General features: G+C 44.0%; 1 protein-coding gene across 3 annotated transcripts in view; it reads left to right on the top strand.

Annotated features, from left to right (window-relative positions):
• Positions 1–26,946, top strand: part of LOC106582337 (integrin beta-5) — a 100,720-nt gene that overhangs the window by 10,856 nt on the left and 62,918 nt on the right. For all 3 annotated transcript variants that reach the window (XM_014165325.2, XM_045704805.1, XM_014165323.2), the window contains 2 exons: positions 4,901–5,035; positions 19,289–19,718. In XM_014165325.2, the coding sequence (XP_014020800.1) occupies positions 4,901–5,035; positions 19,289–19,718 (565 nt within the window). The remainder of the gene's footprint in view (positions 1–4,900; positions 5,036–19,288; positions 19,719–26,946) is intronic.

Below are 26,946 nucleotides of genomic sequence, written 5' to 3'. Positions count from 1 at the left end.
AATGTGCTGCAGGAAGGCAGTTACTGTAAATAATTCACTCTTTTGGACAAGTTGAGAGGAAACAACATTGAAGGGATGAAATAATGTCTTTCTCTGTGTTTTTTGAATATTTTTTTAAACCTAATAATTTTCTTGTTTTAGTCAAGTGTTCCTTAAAAACAATTCCAATCAAGCCGTGTCATTTTTGTCAATCAAGTATTTTACATTTTACATTTTTAGTCATTTAGCAGACGCTCTTATCCAGAGCGACTTACAGTAGTGAATGCATATATTTCATTAAAAAAAAAAAAAAGGTAAAATTTTTTTTTCTTTCTTTTTTTTTCGTACTGGTCCCCCGTGGGAATCGAACCCACAACCCTGGCGTTGCAAACACCATGCTCTACCAACTGAGCCACACGGGACCACTTTCTGTGTTTGAGAGGGAAAACTTGTTTTTGCATAGTTAAGTACACAATAGTTGATTTTAGAACTGGTAATTATGGCAAACAAAGTGTTGAGAATGTCAAATATGGATGACCACCAACGAGCAAAGTGTTGCCTATATTCTGTACATCTATTCACTTGTCAAGATACCACAACATTGGCTTCGTAGCACGGTCTTTATTGAGGGTGGTGCGGTTTCAATGCATAAGCAATTTAGCTATTTCAACACATTTTGTTATCAGAGAAGAAAAAGTTATTCTCAGTTCATTGTGTTCTTTTCCCAATATAGGCCAAAGCAAGTCAGAGCTCAGTCATGGGTATCTGTCTGTCAGTCAGGCATGGTTCAATCAATCATGGGTATCTGTCTGTCAGTCAGGCATGGTTCAATCAATCATGGGTATATGCCAGCCTGGCGTGGTTCTGATAACCCTCCTGTCACAGTTCTGTAGCTGTGATGCGTTGGAGAGAACACATACTCTCGTAAAATACGGACACGGCTGGCATGTAGCAGAAAAGCCACGCTATTGTACACACACTCCGTATCCATGCCAACCGAACCGCTGTGGGGTAGGATCATAAAAGACAGAATAAACCATTATAAACCTTGCTTAACCAAGGCATTTTATTCTCTCTCCAATTCTCCATGTTTCTCTCTTTTCCATCCCAACTGCTAACAGAAACAGATTGGATTACAGGCTCTTACTGGTTTCATTATAAAATGCTGAGTGGTGGTGTTTCTGAGTGGATCCAGTGCCAGGGGTACTGGAAGAATGTATCTAGGGTTGCACATTTTGGGGAATATTCAGAGGCGGAAACTTTCTATGGGAATTAATGGGAATATATGGGAATTAATATTAATACCATTTAAATGTAGATGTTTTTTTGCATTGGATATATTTACCATATCATATGGAGACAGAAACATAAACCTTTTACCTTATCATAAGTAGACATAATTGCAAATGATTAAATCCTTTCAATACAAATAAAAAAAACTATTTAGTTACGAATTGAACTTTAATTAAATGAGTTGACTCTTCACATGGGATAATTTCACTGAACAACAAAAGAAAGGGAATATTGAATGATCCATGTTATCTCCCAAAAACTTTTTCAACATACATCTGTAAAATGATAGTCTAGAAACTAAGGCTTTGGTTGTCTTCCTCTCAGGCTTCCAGTGCTTCTCCTTGGACCTGCTGAATGTCCACCTCTTGAACATCAGACTCTGAGGCCTTATCTTCACTGTCACTTTCCAACCTTGTTGAGGTGGGTCGTTGTCAGGCTCAAAAAGCCTCAAATTTGCCCAAATGGCCACCAATTTTTCAACCCTTGTATTGGTCAGCCTGTTGCGTGCTTTGGTGTGTGTGTTCCCAAACAAGGACGAGTTGCGCTCTGAGGCGGCTGATGTTGGTGGGATTTGGATGATGGAGGCAACAGGGGAAAGAGCCTCAGATCCACAAAGTCCCTTCCACCAGGTGGATGATGAGATATGTTGGCACAACTGCCATATTGCATCTCCATCCCAAAGCCCTTGCTTGGAAGTGTACTTCGCCAGACTGCCAAGAACCTTGACCTCATCCAGGCCAAGGTGGCGAGACACTGTAGTGATGACACCATAGGCCTTGCAGATCTCTGCATCAGACAGAATGCTCTTGCCAGAATACTTTGGGACCAACATGTACGCTGCGTCATGTATGGGCTTCAGGCAGAAGTCTTCACGCTTTTGATGTATTTCAGAACTGCAGTTTCCTCTGCTTGGAGCAGCAGTGAAGTGGGCAGGGCAGTACGGACTTCTTCTCTTACATCGCAAGCAGAGTCTGAACATCAGACAGGATAGCATTTTCTCCATCAATCCGTGCAATAGTTACTGCTATAGGTTTCAGGAGTTTCAGACTGCTTACCACTCTCTCCCAAAATACATCATCCATGAGGATCCTCTTGATGGGGCTGTCCATATCGGCAGACTGTGATATGGCCATTTCTTGGAGACTCCTTCCCCTCCAAGAGACTGTCAAACATGATGACAACACCACCCCAACGGGTGTTACTGGGCAGCTTCAATGTGGTGCTCTTATTCTTCTCACTTTGCTTGGTGAGGTAGAATGTTGCTATTAATTGATGACCCTTCACATACCTAACCATTTCCAATGATCTCTTGTAGAGTGTTACCATTGTTTCCAGTGCCATGATGTCCTTGAGGAGCAGATTCAATGCATGAGCAGCACAGCCAATGGGTGTGGTGTTAGGATAGGACTCCTCTACTTTAGACCAAGCAGCCTTCATGTTTGCAGCATTGTCTGTCACCAGTGCAAATACCTGCTGTGTTCCAAGGTCACTGCAATGTGAGACCGGTGTGTCTGTTGTCCCTTGTGTCTGTGGTCTTGTAGAATACTGGTTGAGGGGTGGAGATGATGTAGTTAATTATTCCTTGCCTACAAACATTCGACTACCCATCAGAGATGTCTGCTTTCTCTATGATTTGCTTGACCTTCACTTGAACTCTGTTGCACTGTGCATCCAGCAAATTAGTAGATAAAGCATGTCTGGTTGGAGGGGTGTATGCTGGGCGAAGAACATTCAGAAATCTCTTCCTATACACATTGCCTGTGAGCATCAGAGGTGAACCAGTTGCATACACAGCTCGAGCAAGACATTCATCAGCATTTCTCTGGCTACGTTCCTCCATTGATTAAAAAAAAACTTCTGATTCCAGGAGGACCATGAGCTGTTAATATCGATAAGGTGTCTGATTCCTAATTTTCACCGCGAATAGAAGTAGAGGGACTTTTGTCAGAGGTTGCTTGTTGTGAGCGCTGAGGGAACTTTATGCACTTGGCCATATGATTCTGCATCTTTATTGCATTCTTCACATATGATTTGGCACAGTATTTGCAAATGTACACAGCTTTTCCTTCTACATTAGCTGCAGTGAAACGTCTCCACATATCAGATAGTGCCCGTGGCGTTTTCCTGTAAAGATTAGAAAAGCATTGGTAAAAAAAAAACAAATACAGTTCCATGTACATGTAACCGATGTGAAATGGCTAGTTAGTTAGCGGTGGTGCGCGCTAATAGCGTTTCAATAGGTGACGTCACTCGCTCTGAGACTTGAAGTAGGGTTTCCCCTTGCGTTGCAAGGGCTGCGGCTTTTGTGGCGCGATGGGTAACGATGCTTCGTTGGTGTCAGTTGTGGATGTGTGCAAGGGTCCCTGGTTCGAGCCCAGGTTGGGGTGAAGAGAGGGACGGAGCCTACACTGTTACATTGATGCTGTTGACCCGGATCATTGGTTGCTGCGGAAAAGGAGGAGGTCAAAAGGGGGGTGAGTGTAACCGATGTGAAATGGCTAGATAGTTAGCGGTGGTGCGCGCTAATAGCGTTTCAATAGGTGACGTCACTCGCTCTGAGACTTGAAGTAGGGTTTCCCCTTGCGTTGCAAGGGCCGCGGCTTTTGTGGTGCGATGGGTAACAATGCTTCGTGGGTGTCAGTTGTTGATGTGTGCAAGGGTCCCTGGTTCGAGCCCAGGTTGGGGCGAAGAGAGGGACGGAACCTACACTGTTACATACAGATAAATAGTTAAGCAGTTAGACAACTCCTTTGTAAGATAAATGTTTTAAAATGAAACATGTATGGAAACAGGTGAATTAACACTCAGTTAGCGGGCTCAAGCAAGCTAAAACCCACATGGTAGCAAAAACTAACGAGTAGAAATTGTTAACAAGTTAGAAATGATTTAAACACACTTTGCTGTAGGCTACTATTTACTAGTTAACAAAAAATAATGTATGTTATAAAAAATATATTCACCCCACCCAGTATTGTAATCAAAACTTACCAGAAAGCATGTAGTCCTTGGCTCCGACAGTGTAGTAGTGGGGACTCAATAGCATCTCATTAGTGTGCAAGATCTTGAGAATCAGCTGTACATGTGATGGAAGAATGCACTGCACATGTGATGGAAGAATGCACTGTGCATGCAGAGGGTTGCAATTCCATTGAATTGGGGATAATTTAACCAAAATATGCCACAAGACTTAGAATTGCCTTCTGTGTATCCCACAAAAAAAAGGTTCACTGTTATAAGCTAACTTTTTTGATGAATTTAAGCAACATTCCCAAAATTCCCGGGCTTAGCTTCCCATGGAACATTTCCTGAAATTCCAGAAATTTACCGGAAAGTTTCCGACCCTTTGCAACCCTAAATGTAACATTCAAATAGTATATAAACCACCAGGGAACCTCTAATATACAGAGAAACTTTAACTCTCATGTGGTCTATTGATTAGTCTTTGATCAGACTTGTGTTTGGATAGTTGACCAGTGGACCATCTGTCTTGTTTTCAAATAAATCAAACATTTACTACTTTGATGTAAAGGTCAAAAATACTTATTCATAAGGGTTGTGTTTTTGTGTTCAAGGCATATGCTTTTGTGAGTTTATTCAAGCCTCTCCTGTGTCTGTGTCCTCCCTCCAGAACATCCGATCCAAGGTGGAGCTGACCGTGTGGGATCAACCTGAAGACCTCAGTCTGTCCTTCACTGCCACCTGTCAGGACGGACAGCCTCTCCCCGGCCTCAGGAAGTGTGCCGACCTCAAGATTGGAGACACGGTGAGTCTTACATAGGCCTCCCGGCTTTCCTTGGATTTTCGCTATGTGGCCAAGCTGGAAAGTCAAAATTGGCTGTATCTTAAAAATGTATACAGAACAAAAATATAAACGCAACATGTGAAGTGCTGGTCCCATTTTTTATGAGCTGAAATAAAATATCCCAGAAATGTTCCATACGCACAAAAAATGTATTTCTCTAAAATGCTGTGCACAAATTTGTTTACATCCCTGTTGTGAGCATTTCTTCTTTGCCAAGATAATCCATCCACCTGAAAGGTGTGGTATATCAAGAAGCTGATTAAACAGCATGATCATTACACAGGTGCACCTTGTGCTGGGGACAATAAAAGTGTACTTTAAAATGTGCAGTTTTGTCACAACACAATGCCACAGATGTCTCAAATTTTAAGGGAGCATGAAATTGGCATGCTGACTACAGGAATATCCAACAGAGTTGTTGCCAGATAATTTAATGTTAATTTCTCGACCATAAGCCGCCTCCAACTTCGTTTAAGATAATTTGGCAGTACATCCAACCGGCCTCACAACCGCAGACCACGTGTAACCACTTCAGCCCAGGACCTCCACATCCATCTTCTTCACCTGCGGGATTGTCTGAGGAGGGTGGGTGCTGAGAAGTATTTCTGTCTGTAATAATGGCCTTTTGTGGGGAAAAACTCATTCTGATTGGCTGGGCCTGGCTCCCCAGTGCATGGACCTGGCTCCAAAGTGGGTGAGCCTATGTCTTCCCAGGCCCACCCATGGCTGCGCCCCTGCACAGTCATGTGAAATCCATTTCAATTGACTAATTTCCTTCTATGAATTGTAGTTCAGTAAAATATTTGAAATTGTTTTATATTTTTGTTCAGTATACATTACCAGTCAAAAGTTTGGACACACCTACTCATTCAAGGGTTTTTCTTTATTTTTACTATATTCTACATTGTAGAATAGTAGTGAAGACATCAAAACTAGGAAATAACACATATGGAATCATGTAGTAACCAAAAAAGGGTTAAACAAATCCAAATATATTTTATATTCTTCAAAGTAGCCACCCTTTTCCTTGATGACAGCTTTGCACACTCTTGGCATTCTCTTAACCAGCTTCACCTGAAATGCTTTTCCAACCGTCTTCAGTTCCCACATATGCTGAGCACTTGATGGCTGCTTTTCCTTCACTCTGCGGTCCAACTCATCCCAAACCATCTCAATTGGATTGAGGTCGGGTGATTGAGGAGGCCAGGTCATCTGATCCAGCAGTCCATCACTCTCCTTTTTGGTCAAATAGCCCTTACACAGCCTGGAGGTGTGTTGGGTCATTGTCCTGTTGAAAAACAAATGATAGTCCCACTAAGCATAAACCAGATGGAATGGCGTATCGCTGCAGAATGCTGTGGTAGCCATGCTGGTTAAGTGTGCCTTGAATTCTCAATAAATCACAGACAGAGTAACCAGCAAAGCACCATCACACCACCTCCTCCATGCTTCATGGTGGGAACCACACATGCGGAGATCCTCCGTTCACCTAATCTGCGTCTCACAAAGATACGACGGTTGGAATAAAAAATCTAAAATTTGGCCTCATTAGACCAAAGGACAGTTTTCCACCGGTCTAATGTCCATTGCTAGTGTTTCTTGGCCCAAGCAAGTTTCTTCTTATTATTGGTGTCCTTTAGTAGTGGTTTCTTTGCAGCAATTCTACCATGAATGCCTGATTTCACGCAGTGTCCTCTGAACAGTTCATGTTGAGATGTGTCTGTTACTTGAACTCTGTGAAGCATTTATTTGGGCTGCAATTTCTGAGGTTGGTAACTCTAATGAACTTATCCTCTGTTGCAGAGGTAACTCTCTGTCTTCCTTTCCTGTTGTGGTCCTCATGAGAGCCAGTTTCATCATAGGGCTTGATGGTTTTTGCGACTGCACTTGAAGAAACTTTCAAAGTTCTTGAAATGTTCCGTATTGACTGACCTTCATGTCTTAAAGTAATGATGGACTGTCGTTTCTCTTTGCTTATTTGAGCTGTCTATAACTGCACCATCGAGAGCATCCTGACGGGTTGCATCACTGCCTGGTATGGCAACTGTTCGTCATCTGACCGCAAGGCACTACAGAGGGTGGTGAATACGGCCCAGTACATCACCGGGGCCAAGCTTCCTGCCATGGCCCAAAACAGTGACTGGAAATGTTGTTTTATCATTAAAGTAACTACTTCACAAAATAACCTTCATTATCACTGGTGTTGACAATGGAAGGCTGCTGGTTTGTGATCCCATGTATATTATATCTCCTGCCGTTGTGGCCAAGTGTATGGCACTTATCCCCCCACAAAGTAAAATACTGCACTGATGGGCTACTGTATAAAACACATGTGGTCAACCCTCCATCTGGAGAGCTACTGAGTGTACAGGCTTTTTATCCAACCCTTTTTATAAATTTTTGGACAGAAAATTTCTGATTTTTGCAATGTTACGTAGATGGAAAAAAGCTGTCCTTGAAACAGTCTTGATATGTTCTTCAAAAGAGAGATCAGGGTCCAAAGTAACGCCGAGGTCCTTCACAGTTTTATTTGAGACGACTGTACAACCATCCAGATTAATTGTCATATTCAACAGAAGATCTCTTTGTTTCTTGGGACCTAGAACAAGCATCTCTGTTTTGACCGAGTTTAAAAGTAGAAAGGCTGTTAAGACTACACCAACACACTCCTTGTCTATCAGGCTCTGTCTCTCAGGGAGTATGTGTCACGCCCTGACCATAGAGAGCCCTTGGTTCTCTATGGTAAAGTAGGTCAGGGCGTGACTAGGGGGTGTTCTAGGTTTATTATTTCTCTGTTGGTGCTCTTGGTATGGTTCCCAATTAGAGGCAGTTGAGGTTCATTGTCTCTAATTGGGGATCATACTTAAGGGTTCCCTGTTTCCACCTGCTTTGTGGGATTTTGTTTTAAGTTAGTGCATGTAGCACGTCTGATGTCATGGTTCGGTGATTGTTTGTTTCTTTTTGTTTGGAAGTTTCGCTTAAATAAATATGTGGAACTTTAATCACGCTGCGCCTTGGTCCGTCTCTCCACACAGCCGTGACAGTATGTTGTTGAATGCCACAGTGAAGGAGACAAAGTACAGTCTAGAGGCATTTTAATCGCATACTGTAGGACATTTCTCCTTGGTAGCAATGATCTCTCAAATGTGAAGACAACATCTTCAGGGTTAGGAGAATCTAATAGAATTTACCACATATAATTTTGTCTTCAAATTCAAAGAGTACAATCAAATGTCATTGTCAAAGATGAGAATAGTTTTCCCCTGAGTAAAGGAGATTGTCCTGCTGGGCTACCGTTTACAACATCTTCTTAAAATTAGTGTGTTTTGGCAGCCAGCGTATCACAGCTGTATCAACTTTTGCTCATGCACGCAAGCACCCCCCCCCCACTTCATTTCTCTCAACCGCTGAGCTAACAGGCCAACTGTGTTATGCAGTCAACTCTTTCATTGAGACAAACTGTGGTGAATCATCTGCTGCTCCCTCTAGTCCACTTCTCTATTCCAGCCCTCTCTCCCAATCACAGCAGTGATGTCCTGTGATTTGCAGATGGCTCTGAGAGCTATGGCAGCTCTGCTTCTAGCTCCTAAGCAACTTTTCTTAGGAGCCATTTTATTTTTTGTGTGTTATTTCTTACATTATTAGCCCAGATTTTGTTTTGTGTTATTACATACAGCCAGAAAGAACTTTTGGATATCATAGCAGTGGTAACTCACCAGCATTACGACCAGGTGTGCGACTTTCCCGAGTTGGATCCTTTGTTCGTACCCTGCAGGGCAATTGAACTTGTTCCAGAGGCTGCTCCGAAACACCGCCGGCGGGGAAGAGGTATTCGGAGTGGACTTCTAGTCCGACTCGGGAGGCGTGCACACCATCCACCGCTTTCGAGTATATTACTCGCTGGTGTTGAGTCTCTGGATAATAAAGTGGATGAGCTCAGGGCGAGGATCTCTTTCCAGAGAGACATCAGGGATTGTGGCATACTCTGTTAGACGGGAACATGGCTCTCTCGGGATGTACTGTCCCCGTCCATACAGCCATCTGGGTTCTCAGTACATAGCGCAGACAGGAATAAAGAACTCTCCGGGAAGAAGAAAGGAAGGGGTGTATGTTTTATGATTAAGTACTCATGGTGTGATTGTGATAACGTACAGAAACTCAAGTCCTTCTGTTCACCCGCCCTATAATACCTCACAATCAAATGCCGACCGTATTGCCTCCCAAGATAATTCTCTTCGGTTATAGTCACAGCCGTGTATATTCCCCCTCAAGCCGATACCACGACGGCCCTCAAAGAACTACACTGGACTTTATGCAAACTGGTAACCACATATCCTGAGGCTGCATGTATTATAGCTGGGGATTTAAACAAAGCAAATTAGAGGAAAATGCTACCGAAGTTCTACCAACACCTTGACTCAGGCCCTCCCCCACCCTCCCTTCAGCAAATCTGATTATGACTCCATTTTGCTCCTCCCTTCCTATAGGCAGAAACTCAAACAGGAGATACCTGTGCTAAGGTCTATTCAAAGCTGGTCTGACCAATCGGAATCCATGCGTCAATATTGTTTTGATCACACACACTGGGATATGTTCCGGGTAGCCTCTAAGAATAGCATCGACGGATACAGTGACTGAGTTCATCAGGAAATGTGTAGGGGATGTTATACCCACTGTAACTATTAAAACCTACCCTAACCAGAAACCGTGGATAGATGGCGGCATTCGCACAAAACTGAAAGCGCGAACCATTGCATTTAACCATGGCAAGGTGACTGGGAATATGGCCAAATACAAACAGTGTAGTTATTCCCTTCATAAGGCAATCAAACAAGCAAAACGTCAGTACAGAGACACAAAGTGGAGTCACAATTCAACAACACGAGACGTATGTGGCAGGGTCTACAGACAATCACGGACTACAAAGGGAAAACCAGCCACGTTGTGGACAGACGTCTTGCTTCCTGACAAGCTAAACTCCTTCTTCGCCCACTTTGAGGATAACACAGTGGACTGTGGGCTCTCTTTCTCTGTGGCCGACATGAGTGAGACATTTAAGCGTGTTAACCCTTGCAAAGCTGCCGGGCCAGACGGCACCCGTAGCCGGGTCCTCAGAGCATGCGCAGACCAGCTGGCTGGTGTGTTTATGGACATATTCAATCAATCCCTATCCCAGTCGGCTGTCCCCACATGCTTTAAGATAGCCTAGCCATCTGGACAAGAGGAATACGTATGTAAGAATGCTGTTCATTGACTACAGCTCAGCATTCAACACAATAGTAACTCATCATTAAGTTGGAGTTCCTGGGTCTTGACCCCGCCCTGTGCAACTGGGTCCTGGACATCCTGACGGGCCGCCCCCAGGTGGTGAGGGTAGGAAACAACATCTCCACTGCACTGATCCTCAACACTGGGGCCCCACAAGGGTGCGTTCTCAGCCCCCTCCTGTTCACCCATGACTGTGTGGCCATTCACACCTCCAACTCAGTAATCAAGTGTGCAGAGGACACAACAGTGGTAGGCTTGATTACCAACAGCGATGAGACAGCCTACAGGGAGGAAGTGAGGGCCCTCGGAGTGTGGTGTCAGGAAAATAACCTCTCACTCAATGTCAGCAAAACAAAAGAGATCGTGGACTTCAAGAAACAGCAAAGGGAGCACCACCCTATCCACATTGACGTGACAGCAGTGGAGAAGGTGGAACGTTTTTCACACTGTCCTATCCCATCTGGAGAAGAGGAATACCTATGTAAGAATGCTGTTCATTGACTATAGCTCAGCATTCAACACCATATTACCCTCCAAGCTCATCATTAAGCATGGGGCCCTGGGTCTGAACCCCGCCCTATGCAACTGGGTCCTGGACTTCCTGACGGGTCGACCCCCAGGTGGTGAAGGTAGGAAACAACACCTCCACTTCGCTGATCCTCAACACTGGGACCCCACAAGGGTGTGTGCCTAGCCTCCTCTTGTACTCCCTGTTCACCCATGACTGCATGGCCTTGTACATCTCCAACACAACAGTAGTAGGCCTGATTACCAACAATGACGAGACAGCTTACAGGGAATAGGGGAGTGCCCTGGGAAACTGGTGCCAGGAAAATAAATAACCTCTCACTCAACGTCAACAAAACAAAGGAGCTGATCGTGGACTTCAGGAAACAGCAGAGGGAGCATGCCCCTATCCACATCGATGGGACCGCAGTGGAGAAGCTTCCAGTTCCTTGGCGTACACATCACTGACGATCTGAAATGGTCCACCCACACAGACAGTGTGGTGAAGAAGGCGCAACAGTGCCTCTTCAAACTCAGGAGGCTGAAGACATTTGGCTTGGCCCCTAAAACCCTCACAAACATTTAGAGATGCACAATTGAGAGCATCTTGTCGGGCTCTATCACCACCTGGTATGGCAACTGCACTGCCCGCAGCGGCAGGGCTCTCCATAGGGTGGTGTGGTCTGCCAAACGCATCACCGGGGGCAAACTACCTGCCCTCCAGGACTGAAAAACAGTTCTTATCATCAGACCTGTTAAATAGCCATCACTAGCCGGCTTCCACCCGGTTAAGCAATCCTGCACCTCAGAGGCTGATGCCCTATATACAGTTGAAGTCGTAAGTTTCATACACCTTAGCCAAATACATTTAAACTCTGTTTTTCACAATTCCTGACATTTAATCATGGTAAAACATTCCCTGTATTAGGTCAGTTAGGATCACCACTTTATTTTAAGTATGTGAAATGTCAGAATAATAGTAGAGAGAGTGATTTATTTCAGCTTTTATTTCTTTCATCACATTCCCAGTGGGTCAGAAGTTTACATACACTCAATTAGTGTTTGGTAGCATTGCCTTTAAATTGTTTAACTTGGGTCAATTGTTTAACCCCTGTGCGGCCTCGGGACGGACATCCAGCGAAAAATCATATCGCCATTAGCGTAACAAAATGTAAAAAAAAAAAGAAAAATTAACTTTTTTTTTCTCAAATTATATCGTTTTATAGATACACCTCTCCTGAATCGAACCACGTTGTCCGATTTCAAAAAGGCTTTACAGCAAAAGCAAAACATTAGATTATGTTAGAGGAGTATATCGTAAAAGTAGCCACATAGCCTTTTTCCAACCAACCACATGCATCACAAATAACCAAAAAACAGCTAAATGCAGCACTAACCTTTGACAATCTTCATCAGATGACACACCTAGGACATCATGTTACACAATACATGCATTCTTTTGTTCGATAAAGTTGATATTTATATATAAAAACAGCATTTTACGTCGGTGCGTAACGTTGACTAACTATTTTCCCTCAAATGCATCCGATGAAACAGAGCTACAATTTACTAAATTACTATTCGAAAACATTTTTAAAATGTAATATTGTCATTCTAAGATTTATAGATGAATATCTCTTGAAAGCACCTGTAATGCCAGATTTAAAATTAACTTTACTGGGTAATCATACTTTGCGATGAAAGGGGATGCGATACTCTGAAAAATAGGCTAACGTTACAGGTCAGCGCCATCTTGGAACAATCGCATATCACATCTAGTCTTGTATAATATTGTCAATAATCCCTTACCTTTGGTTGTCTTCATCAGAAAGCACTTCCAGGAATCCCAGGTCCACAAGAAATGTATTTTCATTAGAAAAAATTACTCCTTTATGTTCCAAGAGCTTGTTCTTGTTAGCGCGTCTGAAGGCTAATCCAAATGCTCCGTCGGCCACGGGACAGCCATTTCGAGAAAATGCATTTTTTTCCCCATTTAGGTTCGTTCAAACATGTCAAACGTATAACATAAATCTCCAGGGCGTTTTTCAACAAGAGAGCCAATAAGATTCGAGGGGGACGATTGCATTGTGTTTCAAAACGTTTCGAAAGGGGAGGGTAACCAGGGGCGCCGGCGTCATAATGGTGATGGCCCTCTCCGTGTGACCACATTCCACAGCGTCTCATTCATTCAGTTTTAACAGTAGGAGACTCAAACCACTTTGTAAAGACTGGGGACATCTAGTGGAAGCAATAGGAAGTGCTCAATGAACCATAGCTCACGGTGTGATTAATAGGCAACGTGATGAAGTTGAGTCCGCAATTCAGAATTCCACTTCCTGTTTCCATCTGTCTCGGGGTTTTGCCTGCCATATGAGTTCTGTTATACTCACAGACACCATTCAAACAGTTTTAGAAACTTTCGGGTGTTTTCTATCCACAAGTATTAATTATATGCATATCCTAGCTTCTGAGTTTGAGTAGTAGGCCGTTTAAAATGGGCATACATTTTTTTCAAAATGCGCTGTGGCGTCCCCTATCCTAGGCGACCGTCGAGGTTAACTTCCACAAGCTTCCCACAATAAGTTGGGTGAATTTTGGCCCATTCCTCCTGACAGAGCTGGTGTAACTGAGTCAGGTTTGTAGGCCTCCTTGCTCGCACACGCTTTTTCAATTCTGCCCACAAATGTCTATAGGATTGAGGTCAGGGCTTTGTGATGGCCACTCCAATACCTTGACTTTGTTGTTCTTAAGTCATTTTGCCACAACTTTCAAAGTATGCTTGGGGTCATTGTCCATTTGGAAGACCCATTTGCGACCAAGCTTGAACTTCCTGACTGATGTCTTGAGATGTTGCTTCAATATATCCACATCATTTTCCTATCTCATGATGCCATCTATTTTGTGAAGTGCACCAGTCCCTCCTGCAGCAAAGCACCCCCACAGCATGATGCTGCCACCCCCGTGCTTCACGGTTGGGATGGTGTTCTTCGGCTTGCAAGCCTCACCCTTTTTCGTCCAAACATAACGATGGACATTATGGCCAAACAGTTCTATTTTTGTTTCATCAGACCAGAGGACATTTCTCCAAAAGTACGATCTTTGTCCCCATATGCAGTTGCAAACCGTAGTCTGGCTTTTTTATGGTGGTTTTGGAGCAGTGGCTTCTTCCTTGCTGAGTGGCCTTTCAGATTATTTCGATATAGTACTCGTTTTACTGTGGATATAGATACTTTTGTACCAGTTTCCTCCAGCATCTTCACAAGGTCCTTTGCTGTTGTTCTGGGATTGATTTGCACTTTTTGCACCAAAGTACGTTCATCTCTATTAGACAGAACGCGTCTCCTTCCTGAGCGGTATGACGGCTGTGTGGTCCCATGGTGTTTATACTTGCGTACTATTGTTTGTCCAGATGAACGTGGTACCTTCAGGCATTTTGTAAATTGCTCCCAAGGATGAACCAGACTTGTGGAGGTCAAATTTGTTTTTCTGATGTCTTGGCTGATTTCTTTTCATTTTCCCATGATGTCAAGCACAGAGGCACTGAGTTTGAAGGTAGGCCTTGAAATACATCCACAGGTACACCTCCAATTGACTCAAATTATGTCAATTACCCTATCAGAAGCTTCTAAAGCCATGACATAATTTTCTGGAATTTTCCAAGCTGTTTAAAGGCACAGTCAACTTAGTGTATGTAAACTTCGGACCCACTGGAATTGTGATACAGTGAATTATAAGTGAAATAATCTGTCTGTAAACAATTGTTGAAAAAATGTATTGTGTCATGCACAAAGTAGATGTCCTAACCGACTTGCCAAAACTATAGTTTGTTGACAAGAAATTTGTGGAGTGGTTGAAAAACGAGTTTTAATGACTCCAACCTAAGTGTATGTAAACTTCCGACTTCAACTGTACATAGACATGGAATCACTGGCCATTTTAACAATGGAACACTAGCCACTTTAATAATGTTTAAATAATGTTTACATACTGCTTTACTCATCTCATGTGTATATACTGTATTCTATTCTACTGTATTTTAGTCAATGCCATGCCGACATTGCTCAATCTAATATTTATATATTTTCATTCTTTTACTTTTAGGTGTGTGTGTGTGTGTGTGTGTGTGTGTGTGTGTGTGTGTGTATTGTGAATTGTTTTTAGATATTACTGCACTGTTGGAGCTGGGAACACAAGCATTTCGCTACACCCGTAATAACATCTGCTAAATATGTGTATGTGACCAATAAACTTTGATTTGATTTGGTTCCCCGTCTTTTTACTCCAGCAGCTTTATCTCATGGCTACTAGTTTCCCTAATGAGCCAGAGTTTGAATGAGCTAAGTTACTCGTGACTCACATGTCCCCTAAATCTCATTACCTCGTTAGGAAGAGGACTAGCTGTAGTGGTCGAGGAAGAGAGACGGGCCGACAGGCTTTCCATGTGTTACTCTGTAGTGGACGAGGAAGAGCGACGGTCGGACAGGCTTTCCATGTGTTGCGCTGTAGTGGACGAGGTAGAGAGACTGGCTGACAGGTCTTCCATGTGTTATGCTGCAGTGGACGAGGTAGAGGGACTGCCCAGGAGGAACACCCCACTGTTCTGCAGTCATGTCCGGTTCTTCAGCCATGAATGTTGTGATGCTGGTGCATGTGGAATAAAGTTGTTTTGTCGATTGTCTTTCTTACATGACTCGTGTTTCCTTGGTAGCTTAGAGTACCACCTAGGTTTGGTTTGGAAAGGTGTCGCAGGGTGATGATGTCATGACTGTTTACTCCTCCACAAAGCCACTCCAACACACATTGCTTATTATCATGCAGCAGTTTTGTATTAGTCTTTCCTCCGCCTTCGAAGCGTACAGGATTGTTCAGTCTTTTAGGACACACAGAGGCTCTCTCAGCATGGTCTCTGACCTCTTCATCACTAGGCCTGTTGATGTTCACTTCTTATTGAACGAGAAAGGCTAACCCTGAGATGCGTCTGTAAACTCCTATGGCATCTAATAACATAGAAGTCAAATTAAAAATGTATTGGTCACATACACATGGTTAGCAGATGTTAATGCGAGTGTAACGAAATGCTTGTGCTTCTAATTCCGACAATGCAGTAAAATCTAACAAGTAATCTAACAATTCCCCAACAACTACCTAATACACACTAATCTAAACTAGTGAATGTGAATATGTACATATAAATATATGGATGAGCGATGGTCTACAGCCAGGTCTCAGGGTTAGAGGAACTGGAGAAAGAAGATATAGCCAAGGAAACACAGGGCTCTGCTCTGTCCCCAAAAGACTCAGATCTGTGCGTTACGTGTGGAGCTAAAGCCAACATCAACACAGCCCTAATGTCCAAGTGTTTGGCTTTGGGGCTGCAATCCAAGAGGCTGTGGGCGTTAGAGTCTTTGCTGGGAGCTGAACCCCTCACATCTTCACATCCCACGACCCCTCAGGCCTCCTGCGGACTGATGTAGTGCTCCTTCCCTTATCTGGAACCACTGGGATGCGGATGAGTGGCTCCCAAAGATGGCGCCGTACTGGATGGCCGCCGTTTTGCAAGCTCCTCTTTCCTCTATTCCTCCATTCTACTAGTCACTCAATAATAAGATGGATGACCTCCGATCGTGGATTTGCTACCAACGGGACTCTCGAAACTGCATTATTCTTTGCTTTTAAAAAACATGGGTGTCGGACAAAATACTCCCCCATGGCTATACAACTCAATGGATTCTCAATTCATCGGGCGGACAGGACAGTGGAGTCGGGGAAATTGGGGGGGGGGTCCTCTACATATCACCAACTGGTGTGATAACTCCAGCATGGTGGAAGTGTCGACCCACTGTTCACCTGTCTTGGAATACCTGATGGTCAAATGGTAGAGGGAGTTTTCAGTTGTTATCATGACTTGCATACATTCCACCTCAGGACAAGAAAAATAACAAGCTGGCACTTACTGAACTGTTCAAGGCTATAAACAAGCAAGAAACTCTACATCCAGAGGCTGCCTTTCTGGTTGCCGGCGATTTTAATTCCGCATCACTGAGACACGTGATGCCCAACTTCCATCAATACATCTCCAACGCCACTAGGGGTGATAAAGTCCTAGACCACTGTTATTCTACCCATAAGCAAGCATACAAGGCCCTCCCTCGTCCGGCATTCGGCAATTCAGATCATGACTCCTGCTTGCTATTTACAAGCAGAAACTCAAACAGGAAGTACCCGTGACTCCCTCCGTTGAGAAATGATCACCAGAATCTGAGATTATTCTAAAGGACTGCTTTAGAATCCTTTAGATTCTAAAGCTGATTGGAATATGTTTAGAGACTCTGCCGATAACATTGACAAGCTAACCACCTCTGTCACCAGCTTCATTAGAAAGTGTATTGGCGACGTTGTCCCCATGGTGAGGGTTCGCTGCTTCCCCCATCAAAAGCCCTGGATTAATCCAGAGGTTTGCGGTAAACTAAAGGACAGGGCTGCCAGACACAGAGCTATCATAGACAACCCTGAGGCTACGGCCGAGGACAGGAATAAGTACAAGAAGTCCCATTATGACCTCCGCAAAGTCATCAAACGTGAAAAAGGACAATATGGGAATAAGGTGGAATCATACTACACAGCCTCCGACCCCCACCGCATGTGGCAGGGGCTACAGTCCATTATGGATTACAAAGGAAGACGACTGTATTCACGCGTTGACAACAACAACATCGTGCCGGGTGTGAGGGCCGTCACCGATTTAGAGGATTGGGTGATCTCGCTCTCTGTGGCTGACGTGAGGAAGGTCTTTAATCAGGTCAACACTCGCAAGGCCGCGGGGCCCGATGGTATTCCAGGGCGCATTCTCAGAGCTTGTGCATAACTGCTGGCAAGCATATTCATGGTGATTTTCAACCTGTTTATCTTATATCCTGTTGCCTAGTCACCTTACCCTTATAGATATCTACCTCCATCACCCCTGAACATTGTAAATATGGTATTGGAACTGGCCCTGTATATAGTATGATTACCCCTATACATATCTACCTCCATCACTCCAGTATTCCTGAACATTGTAAATATGGTATTGGAACTGACCCTGTATATAATATGCTTACTTACTTACTGTGTTCTTCTTATTTCTTGTTTTTTTCCGGTCTTACATTGTTATTGATTTATTGCATTGTTAGGTTTTGAGTTTGCAAGAAAGGCTTTTCACTGTACTTAAACGTTGAGTGAACCTTCTCAGACAAGTCATTGGACTTCTTCTAGTGCTGCATGTGTTACTCTCATATTGTTGGCCATATTGTGTAGATTAGTTTTCCTCGTTGCTGAATTTTGGTGATTAAAGGAACCATACTTATCCAGAGGTATGTTTGGTTGAACATATTGAAAAGTCAACCACATTTCTTATGAGTTCTATTAGATGTTATTGAAGTCGATCCTTATGTTTTCTTTGGGCTGTATTTCCCCATTTTTTAGTTTTGTCTGTTTGTTTCGTTTTGCCTCTGGCACTTTAGAATACACTCCAAGGTTTCATGGAAGGTGATGATATGAAACTGACATGTATTCTGTTGTTTTGTAGATTTATGGTACTATTTAACTGGGGGGATTCACGCCAGTATCCCATCTAAATGGAGTGAAACCACAAAGATTAACATTCTGCCTCATCTACGACAGGCAGTGTGTGGATGGTTGCTGTGCAGTTCAGCTACACATTCACGGACACACACACACACTGGAGATGTTTGCTGTGCAGTTCAGCTACACACACACACACACACACACACACACACACACACACACACACACACACACACACACTGGAGATGGTTGCTGTGGCTGTTGAGGTACAGAGAGACAAACACTAACCCTGCACAGTAACAGTTCATGTTGAGACAGGCCATGCTAAAGGGAGGGTGGTGTTTCTCTGTTGTTCAGACTTCCTTCCTAAGAGCAATCAAATGGGTGGAGGTCCTGTTCTGTGTCATCTGCTCAAATTGGCTGATTAATCAACTGACTCAGCCACATCAACTCTTCTCTGAACTCTATCCGCCCTCTCTTCCCTCTCTTATCTTTTTGTCTTGCTCTTCCCCTTTCCCTCTGAACTTGCTGTCTCTGTCTCGGTGTGTGTCTCTGTCTCGGTGTGTGTCTGAGTTATATAATCCCCATGTATAAAAAACAGCTTGCAGGTCATATGTAATATACAGTCCTGTCCCAGCCAAGCCTAATGAAAGCAGAATAGGTTCTGAGTCATATGGAGGAAGATAGTGTAAATGTAATGGTTCCAGGTCAAGGAGGCCATTTAAAAATCCACTTATGAATAATAGTCACTATGACATTGTTTTTTGTAAAGCCCAACTCCTTGATTGAGAAGTGTTCTCAAATTTTGGCACATTTGTTTTTTCTAGTCCAGTCCATATACTGACCCTGTTGTACTGTTCTTCTTTCTTCCAGGTGTCCTTCAACGTGAGTGTAGACGCCAGAGGCTGCCCCGCCCCAGGTACCCAGCAGAGCTTCACCATCAAGCCTGTGGGCTTCAAGGATCGTCTGGAGGTGTCTGTGGACTACCGCTGTGACTGTGGCTGCACCGACCAGACCCAGGCTAACAGTACCCACTGCAGCTCCATTGGACAGTACACCTGTGGTATCTGCCGCTGTGACCCGGGCTACCTGGGTGCCCGCTGTGAGTGCCAGGAGGGCGAGGCTGGCAGCATGTACCTGAGCGCCTGCAGGCAGGCTGAGGGGATGCAGATCTGTGGTGGGAGAGGGGAGTGCAGCTGTAACCAGTGCTTCTGCTATGAGTCAGAGTTCGGGAAGATCTACGGGACCTTCTGCGAGTGTGATGACTTCTCCTGCGCCCGACACAAGGGCATCCTCTGCTCGGGTATGTGTGCATGTATTACAAAGGAAATTAGTATCCTGACGAACAGTAGTGCTTCATACAGTACTTGATATATGTGCAGAAAGAAACCCTGAACAAACCTTCCAAGAGCCTGTGTGGTTATTCAGGGTGTGTCTAAGTTGGCTTGTGCTTTCATGTTGATGCAAAGTTAATGTTTTACTATCTTATCTTTCTCTGAGCTGTGTTTTCTTGGCTTTAACACGGAGTGCTCTAGAACCCAGGAGAGTTGTGGTGGGTGTGAGCAGGATTCAGGAATACTTTCTAGTACCAGAACCAGAGCTGAAAGATCCATTTTGTGTTCCGTTCTTAACAGAACTATTCTCCTCCAACCACCAACATTCTCCTCATCTTTCTTTCATTTGTTTTGTTCCCCAGAGCATACATTTACTCTTTTGATTTAAAGATGCATGCGCTGATGTCAACCACAAATGATGTCAAATTTTCTCCATCCTGAAGGTCCTGCTTTATGCCCATGCATTAGATGTCTGTTACGCTGGTCAGCAGGCAGGGTTGCTAGCTGGGCGTATAACTGACTGAGTGACACACTAAACAGGCTGTCCTATTAGATTCCCAGGACATCAGGCCCAGTCCAAGCAGCCTCTGTGCATTTTGGGTCGAGACCTGCTGGATGTTGGCCCAGGCCCCCTGGTTCATACCCAAGCTAACAACTGTTCCACCAAATCACAGAGAGAGCTTTGTAACAGAGGCCTTGCTCAGTGCTTTGTGTATTCCCAAATATTGTGGGGGTTATACCCAGTTAAAGTGCCTTGTTTAATTTATTCAGCAGAGGCGAATACACAATGGCCATTTGTTGTTTGTCGGTTGGACCATAAGCCCACTGGGTAGCATGTTAACTGGGATGGGAGGGGGTCATTTAAATGTTAACAGTCCAGTACGCTCTGTGGCCCCCCACACTCTCTCTGTCACACACACACACACAACACACACACACACACACACACACACACACACACACACACACACACACACACACACACACACACACTTCTCCGCCTCTCTGTTCATGGTTCCTAATGATTCAGAATGATAGTCCTCTCCCACACTTCTCTGGCATGGTTACTTAATTGCTGAGGAGTATAAACACTAAACAATGTTGTAAAAATATTCTGTGTACCAGCACTGGTCTCCTAAACCCACAGATGGTTATGGGAAGGTTCTGCCTGCTCTGTAGCGAGTCCCATTCCCCTCCTGTTAAATGCTTTAAAACAGCATTGTACACGGTTTAGATTTGTTACGCTGCGCTGATAAAAGCTAATTTGCTAAGCTGTGCTGTGTTGTGTTGAGAAGAGCACGCTGGTTTGGATTGAACTGCAGTAGGATCCAGACTGATTAACTGCTGAAAGGCATTTGGCTTGAGGAAATAAATTGGTGCGGTGTCCTGGATGGGTTCTCTTTTCTAGCTCAAAGCATTTTAATTCTGCCAGCCTTTTCATCATTACAGTGAGGTCTGGAAGTCATCTGGAAGGGAATCTTGTTGTTTTTGAAACAGTACTGCACCACCATATCAGTATAATGGAGCAGTAGGTACCAGCCTTATCGATCTGACAACGCTATTTGGGCAGAACTCACCCGTGTCGGTATTGAACATTAAATAGATATTTGTAGGAACCACTGTTAGTATTAAAAGAAAAAAGTGGCAGGTAGCCTAGTGGTTAGAGCGTTGTGCCGGTAACCGAAAGGTTGCTAGATCGAATCCCCGAGCTGACAAGGTAAAAATCTGTCGTTCTGCCCCTGAACAAGGCAGTTAACCCACTGTTCCTAGGCCATCATTGTAAATAAGAATTTGTTCTTAACTGACTTGCCTAGTTAAACAAAAGGTTGAAATAGTATTGATGAATGAGCGTTCGCAGGTGAGACGGGCTCTTTCTTAAAATCTCTCAAATCAAATTTTATTTGTCACATGTGCCAAATACAACAGATGTAGATCTTAACGTGAAATGCTTATTTACAAGCCCTTAACCTACAATGCAGTTCAAGAAATAGAGTTATATATTTACTAAATAAACAAAAGTTTAAAAAAATCGTAAAATCAAAAAGTAACACAAGAAAATTACATGACAATAACGAGGCTAAATGCAGGGGGTACCGAGTTAATGTGTGGGAGTACAGGTTAGTAGAGGTCATTTGTAAAGTGACTATGCATAGATAATAAACAGCGAGTAGCAGCAGTGTAAAAACAAAACGGGGTGGGGGGGGTGGTTGTCAATGTAAATAGTCCGGGTGGCCATTTGATTAATTGTACAGCAGTCTTATGGCTTGGAGGTAGAAGCTGTTAAGGAGTCTTTTGGTCCTAGACTTGGTGCACCGGTAGCAGAGAGAACAGTCTATGACTTGGGTGACTGGAGTCTTTGACAATTTTTTGGGCCTTCCTCTGACCCTACCTAGTATATAGGTCCTGGATGTCAGGAAGCTTGGCCACAGTGATGCACTGGGCCGTACGCACTACCCTCTGTAGCGCCTTACGGTCAGATGCCGAGCAGCTGCCATACCAGGCGGTGATGCAAGTGATCAGGATGCTCTCGATGGTGCAGCTGTAGGATCTGGGGACCCATGCCAAATCTTCTCAGTCTCCTGAAGGGGAAAAAGTGTTGTCGTGCCCTATTCACAACTGTCTTGGTGTGTTTGGACCATGATAGTTTGTTGGTGACGTGAACACCAAGGAACTTCAAACTCTCGCCACGCTCCACTTCAGCCCCGTCGATGTTAATGGGGGCCTGTTCAGCCCTCCTTTTCCTGTAGTCCACGATCAGCTCATTTTTCTTGCTCACATTGAGGGAGAGGTTGTTGTCCTGGCACCACACTGCCAGGCCTCTGACAACCTCCCTATAGGCTGTCTCATCGTTGTCGGTGATCAGGCCTACAACTGTTGTCGTCAGCAAACTTAATGATGGTGTTGGAGTTGTGCTCGTCCACACAGTCGTGGGTGAACAGGGAGTTCAGGAGGGGCCTAAGCACGCACCCCTGAGGGGCCCCAGTGTTGAGACACAGCGTGGCAGATGTGTTGTTGCCTACCATTCAAGCAATCAATCAAATGTATTTATAAAGCCCTTCTTACATCAGCTGATGTAACAAAGTGCTGTACAGAAACCCAGCCTGAAACCCCAAACAGCAAGCAATGCAGGTGTAGAAGCACGGTGGCTAGGGAAAAACTCCCAAGAAAGGCCGGAACCTAGGAAGAAACCCAGAGAGGAACCAGGCTATGAAGGGTGGCCTCTTCTGGCTGTGCCGGGTGGAGATAACAGAACATGGCCAGGATGTTCAAATGTTCATAGATGACCAGCAGGGTCAAATAATAATAATCACAGTGGTTGTAGAGGGTGCAACAGGTCAGCACCTCAGGAGTAAATGTCAGTTGGCTTTTCATAGCCGATCATTCAGAGTATCTCTACCGCTCCTGCTATCTCTAGAAAGTTGAAAAAGACAAATCTGGAACATGGTAGCACGTCCGGTGAACAGGTCAGGGTTCCACAGCTGCAGGCAGAACAGTTGAAACTGGAGCAGCAGCACAACCAGGTGGGCTGGGGACAGAAAGGAGTCATCAGGCCAGGTAGCCCTGAGGCATGGTCCTAGGGCTGAGAGAAAGAGAGAAGACAGGGCCAAACAGACAGGATATAAAAGACAGGGCCAAACAGACAGGATATAACCCCACTCACTTTACCAAAGCACAACCCCCACACCACTAGATGGTATCTTCAACCACCAACTTACTATCCTGAGACAAGGCTGAGTATAGCCCACAAAGATCTCCCCCACAGCACGAACCCAAGGGGGGGCGCAAACATGGACAGGAAGATCACGTCTGACTCAACCCACTCAAGTGACGTACCCTTCCTAGGGACGGCATGGAAGAGCACCAGTAAGCCAGTGACTCAGCCCCTGCATTAGGGTTTCTCCATTGCCGATGTGAGGCGGACCATTTTTTTACCACCTGGAGGCGGCCAGCACCCAGTTGCAGAGGGAGGTGTTTAGTCACAGTGTCCTTAGCTTAGTGATGAGCTATGGTGTTGAACGCTGAGCTGTAGTCAATGAACAGCATTCTCACATAGGTGTTCCTTTTGTCCAGGTGGGAAAGGGCAGTGTGGAGTGCGATTGAGATTGCATCATCTGTGGATCTGTTGGGGCGGTATGCGAATTGGAGTGGGTCTATGGTTTCCGGCATGATGGTGTTGATGTGAGCCATGACCAGCCTTTCAAAGCACTTCATGGCTACCGACGTGACTGCTACGTGGCGGTAATCATATAAGCAGGTTACCTTTGCTTTCTTGGGCACAAGGACTATGATGGTCTGTTTGAAACATGTAGGTATTACAGACTCGGTCAGGGAGAGGTTGAAAATGTCAGTGAAGACACTTGCCAGTTTGTCCGCGCATGCTCTGATTACACCTTCTGGTAAATCGTCTGGCCCAGCGGCTTTGTGAATGTTGACCTGTTTAACCTCTCTGGGCTAGGCGGGACGAATTCGTCCCACCTACGTAACAGCCACTTGCAGCCTGTGGCGCGATTTTCAAAACCTTAAAAATCCTATTACTTCAATTTCTCAAACATATGACTATTTTACAGCTATTTAAAGACAAGACTCTCGTTAATCTAACCACACTGTCCGATTTCAAAAAGGCTTTACAACGAAAGCAAAACATTAGATTATGTCAGCAGAGTACCAAGCCAGAAATAATCAGACACCCATTTTTCAAGCCAGCATATAATGTCACCAAAACCCAGAAGACAGCTAAATGCAGCACTCACCTTTGATGATCTTCATCAGATGACAACCCTAGGACATTATGTTATACAATACATGCATGTTTTGTTCAATCAAGTTCATATTTATATCAAAAACCAGCTTTTTACATTAGCATGTGACGTTCAGAACTAGCATACCCCCCGCAAACTTCCGGGGAATTTACTAACAGTTTGCTAAATTACTCACGATAAACGTTCACAAAAAGCATAAAAATTATTTTAAGAATTATAGATACATTACTCCTCTATGCACTCGATATGTCCGATTTTAAAATAGCTTTTCGGATGAAGCACATTTTGCAATATTCTAAATACATAGCCCGGCATCACAGGGCTAGTTATTTAGACACCCACGCAGTTCAGCCTTCACCAAAATCACATTTCCTATAAGAAAAATGTTCTTACCTTTCTTGTTCTTCGTCAGAATGCAGTCCCAGGACTTCTTCTTCAATAACAAATGTAGGTTTGGTCCCAAATAATCCATCATTATATCCAAACAGCGACGTTTTGTTCGTGAGTTCTAGACACTATCAGAATGGTAATCCACGGTCACGAGCATAGCGCATGGCGTGACAAAAAATGTCTAAATATTCCATTACCGTACTTCGAAGCATGTCAACCGCTGTTTAAAACCAATTTTTATGCCATTTATCTCGTAGAAAAGCGATAATATTCCGACCGGGAATCTGCAATAAACTAAACAGCCGAATTAAAATACTCCACGGGGGCTAATCGCGCACGCGCCTCACTCCATTGTCACCTAATGGGACACTTGAATAAGATGATAATCTGTTTCAGCCTGAGGCTGCCTCGTCAACCTTCATGATTTTCCCGCGTCCTGAGAGCCTATTGGAGCCCTGGGAATTGTCACGTTACAGCTAAGATCCTTACTTTTCAATAAACAGATGCAAGACGCACGACTCCTTGTCAGACAGGCCACTTCTTGCATGAAACCTTGTCAGGTTTTTGCCTGCCATAGGAGTTCTGTTATACTCAGACACCATTCAAACAGTTTTAGAAACTTTAGGGTGTTTTCTATCCAAACCTGAACAATAATATGCATATTCTAGCTTCTGAGTTGGTGTAGGAGGCAGTTAAAAATGGGCACATATTTTTTCCAAAATTCTCAATACTGCCCCCTAGCCCAAACAGGTTAACCTGTTAGGGCTAGGGGGCAGTATTTACACGGCCGGATAAAAAACGTACCCGATTTAATCTGGTTATTACTACTGCCCAGAAACTAGAATATGCATATAATGTTTGGCTTTGGATAGAAAACACCCTAAAGTTTCTAAAACTGTTTGAATGGTGTCTGTGATTATAACAGAACTCATATGGCAGGCAAAAACCTGAGAAGATTCTGTACAGGAAGTGCCCTCTCTGACCAGTCCTTGGGCTTCTTGACTCTTTTTATTGAAAACGTAGGATCTTTGCTGTAACGGGACACTTCCTACGGCTCCCATAGGCTCTCAGAACCTGGGAAAAAGCTGAATGATGTCGAGGCAGCCCCTGGCTGAAAAACATTAGCGCCTTTGGTAAGTGGTCTATCAGAGGACAATGAGACTGAGGCGTGTGCACGAGGCGACCCCTTGTTTTTATTTTCTCTCTCTATGGCAGCCGTCTTTGTACTAAAACACAGATTCCCGGTCGGAATATTATCGCTTTTTTACGAGAAAAATTGCATAAAAATTGATTTTAAACAGCGGTTGACATGCTTCGAAGTACGGTAATGGAATATTTAGAATTATTTTGTCACGAAACGCGTCGGGCGCGTCACCCTTCTTTACACTTCGGATAGTGTCTTGAACGCACGAACAAAACAGAGGATATTTGAACATAACTATGGATTGTTTTGAACCAAACCAACATTTGTTATTGAAGTAGAAGTCCTGGGAGTGCATTCTGACGAAGAACAGCAAAGGTAATAACATTTTTCTTATAGTAAATCTGACTTTGGTGAGGGCTAAACTTGGTGGGTGTCTAAATAGCCCGGCATCACAGGGCTAGCTATCTACTTAGAATATTGCAAAATGTGCTTTCACCGAAAAGCTATTTTAACCTCTCTGGGCTAGGCGGGACGAATTCGTCCCACCTACGTAACAGCCAGTTGAATCCTGTGGCGCGATTTTCAAAACCTTTGAAATGCTATTACTTCAATTTCTCAAACATATGACTATTTTACAGCTATTTAAAGACAAGACTCTCGTTAATCTAACCACACTGTCCGATTTCAAAAAGGCTTTACAACGAAAGCAAAACATTAGATTATGTCAGCAGAGTACCAAGCCAGAAATAATCAGACACCCATTTTTCAAGCTAGCATATAATGTCACAAAAACCCAGAAGACAGCTAAATGCAGCACTAACCATTGATGATCTTCATCAGATGACACACCTAGGACATTATGTTATACAATACATGCATGTTTTGTTCAATCAAGTTCATATT

Source organism: Salmo salar, chromosome ssa21 (assembly GCF_905237065.1).
Source record: "Salmo salar chromosome ssa21, Ssal_v3.1, whole genome shotgun sequence".
Classification (NCBI taxonomy): domain Eukaryota; kingdom Metazoa; phylum Chordata; class Actinopteri; order Salmoniformes; family Salmonidae; genus Salmo; species Salmo salar.
This window is presented reverse-complemented; position numbering and strand designations above follow the sequence as displayed.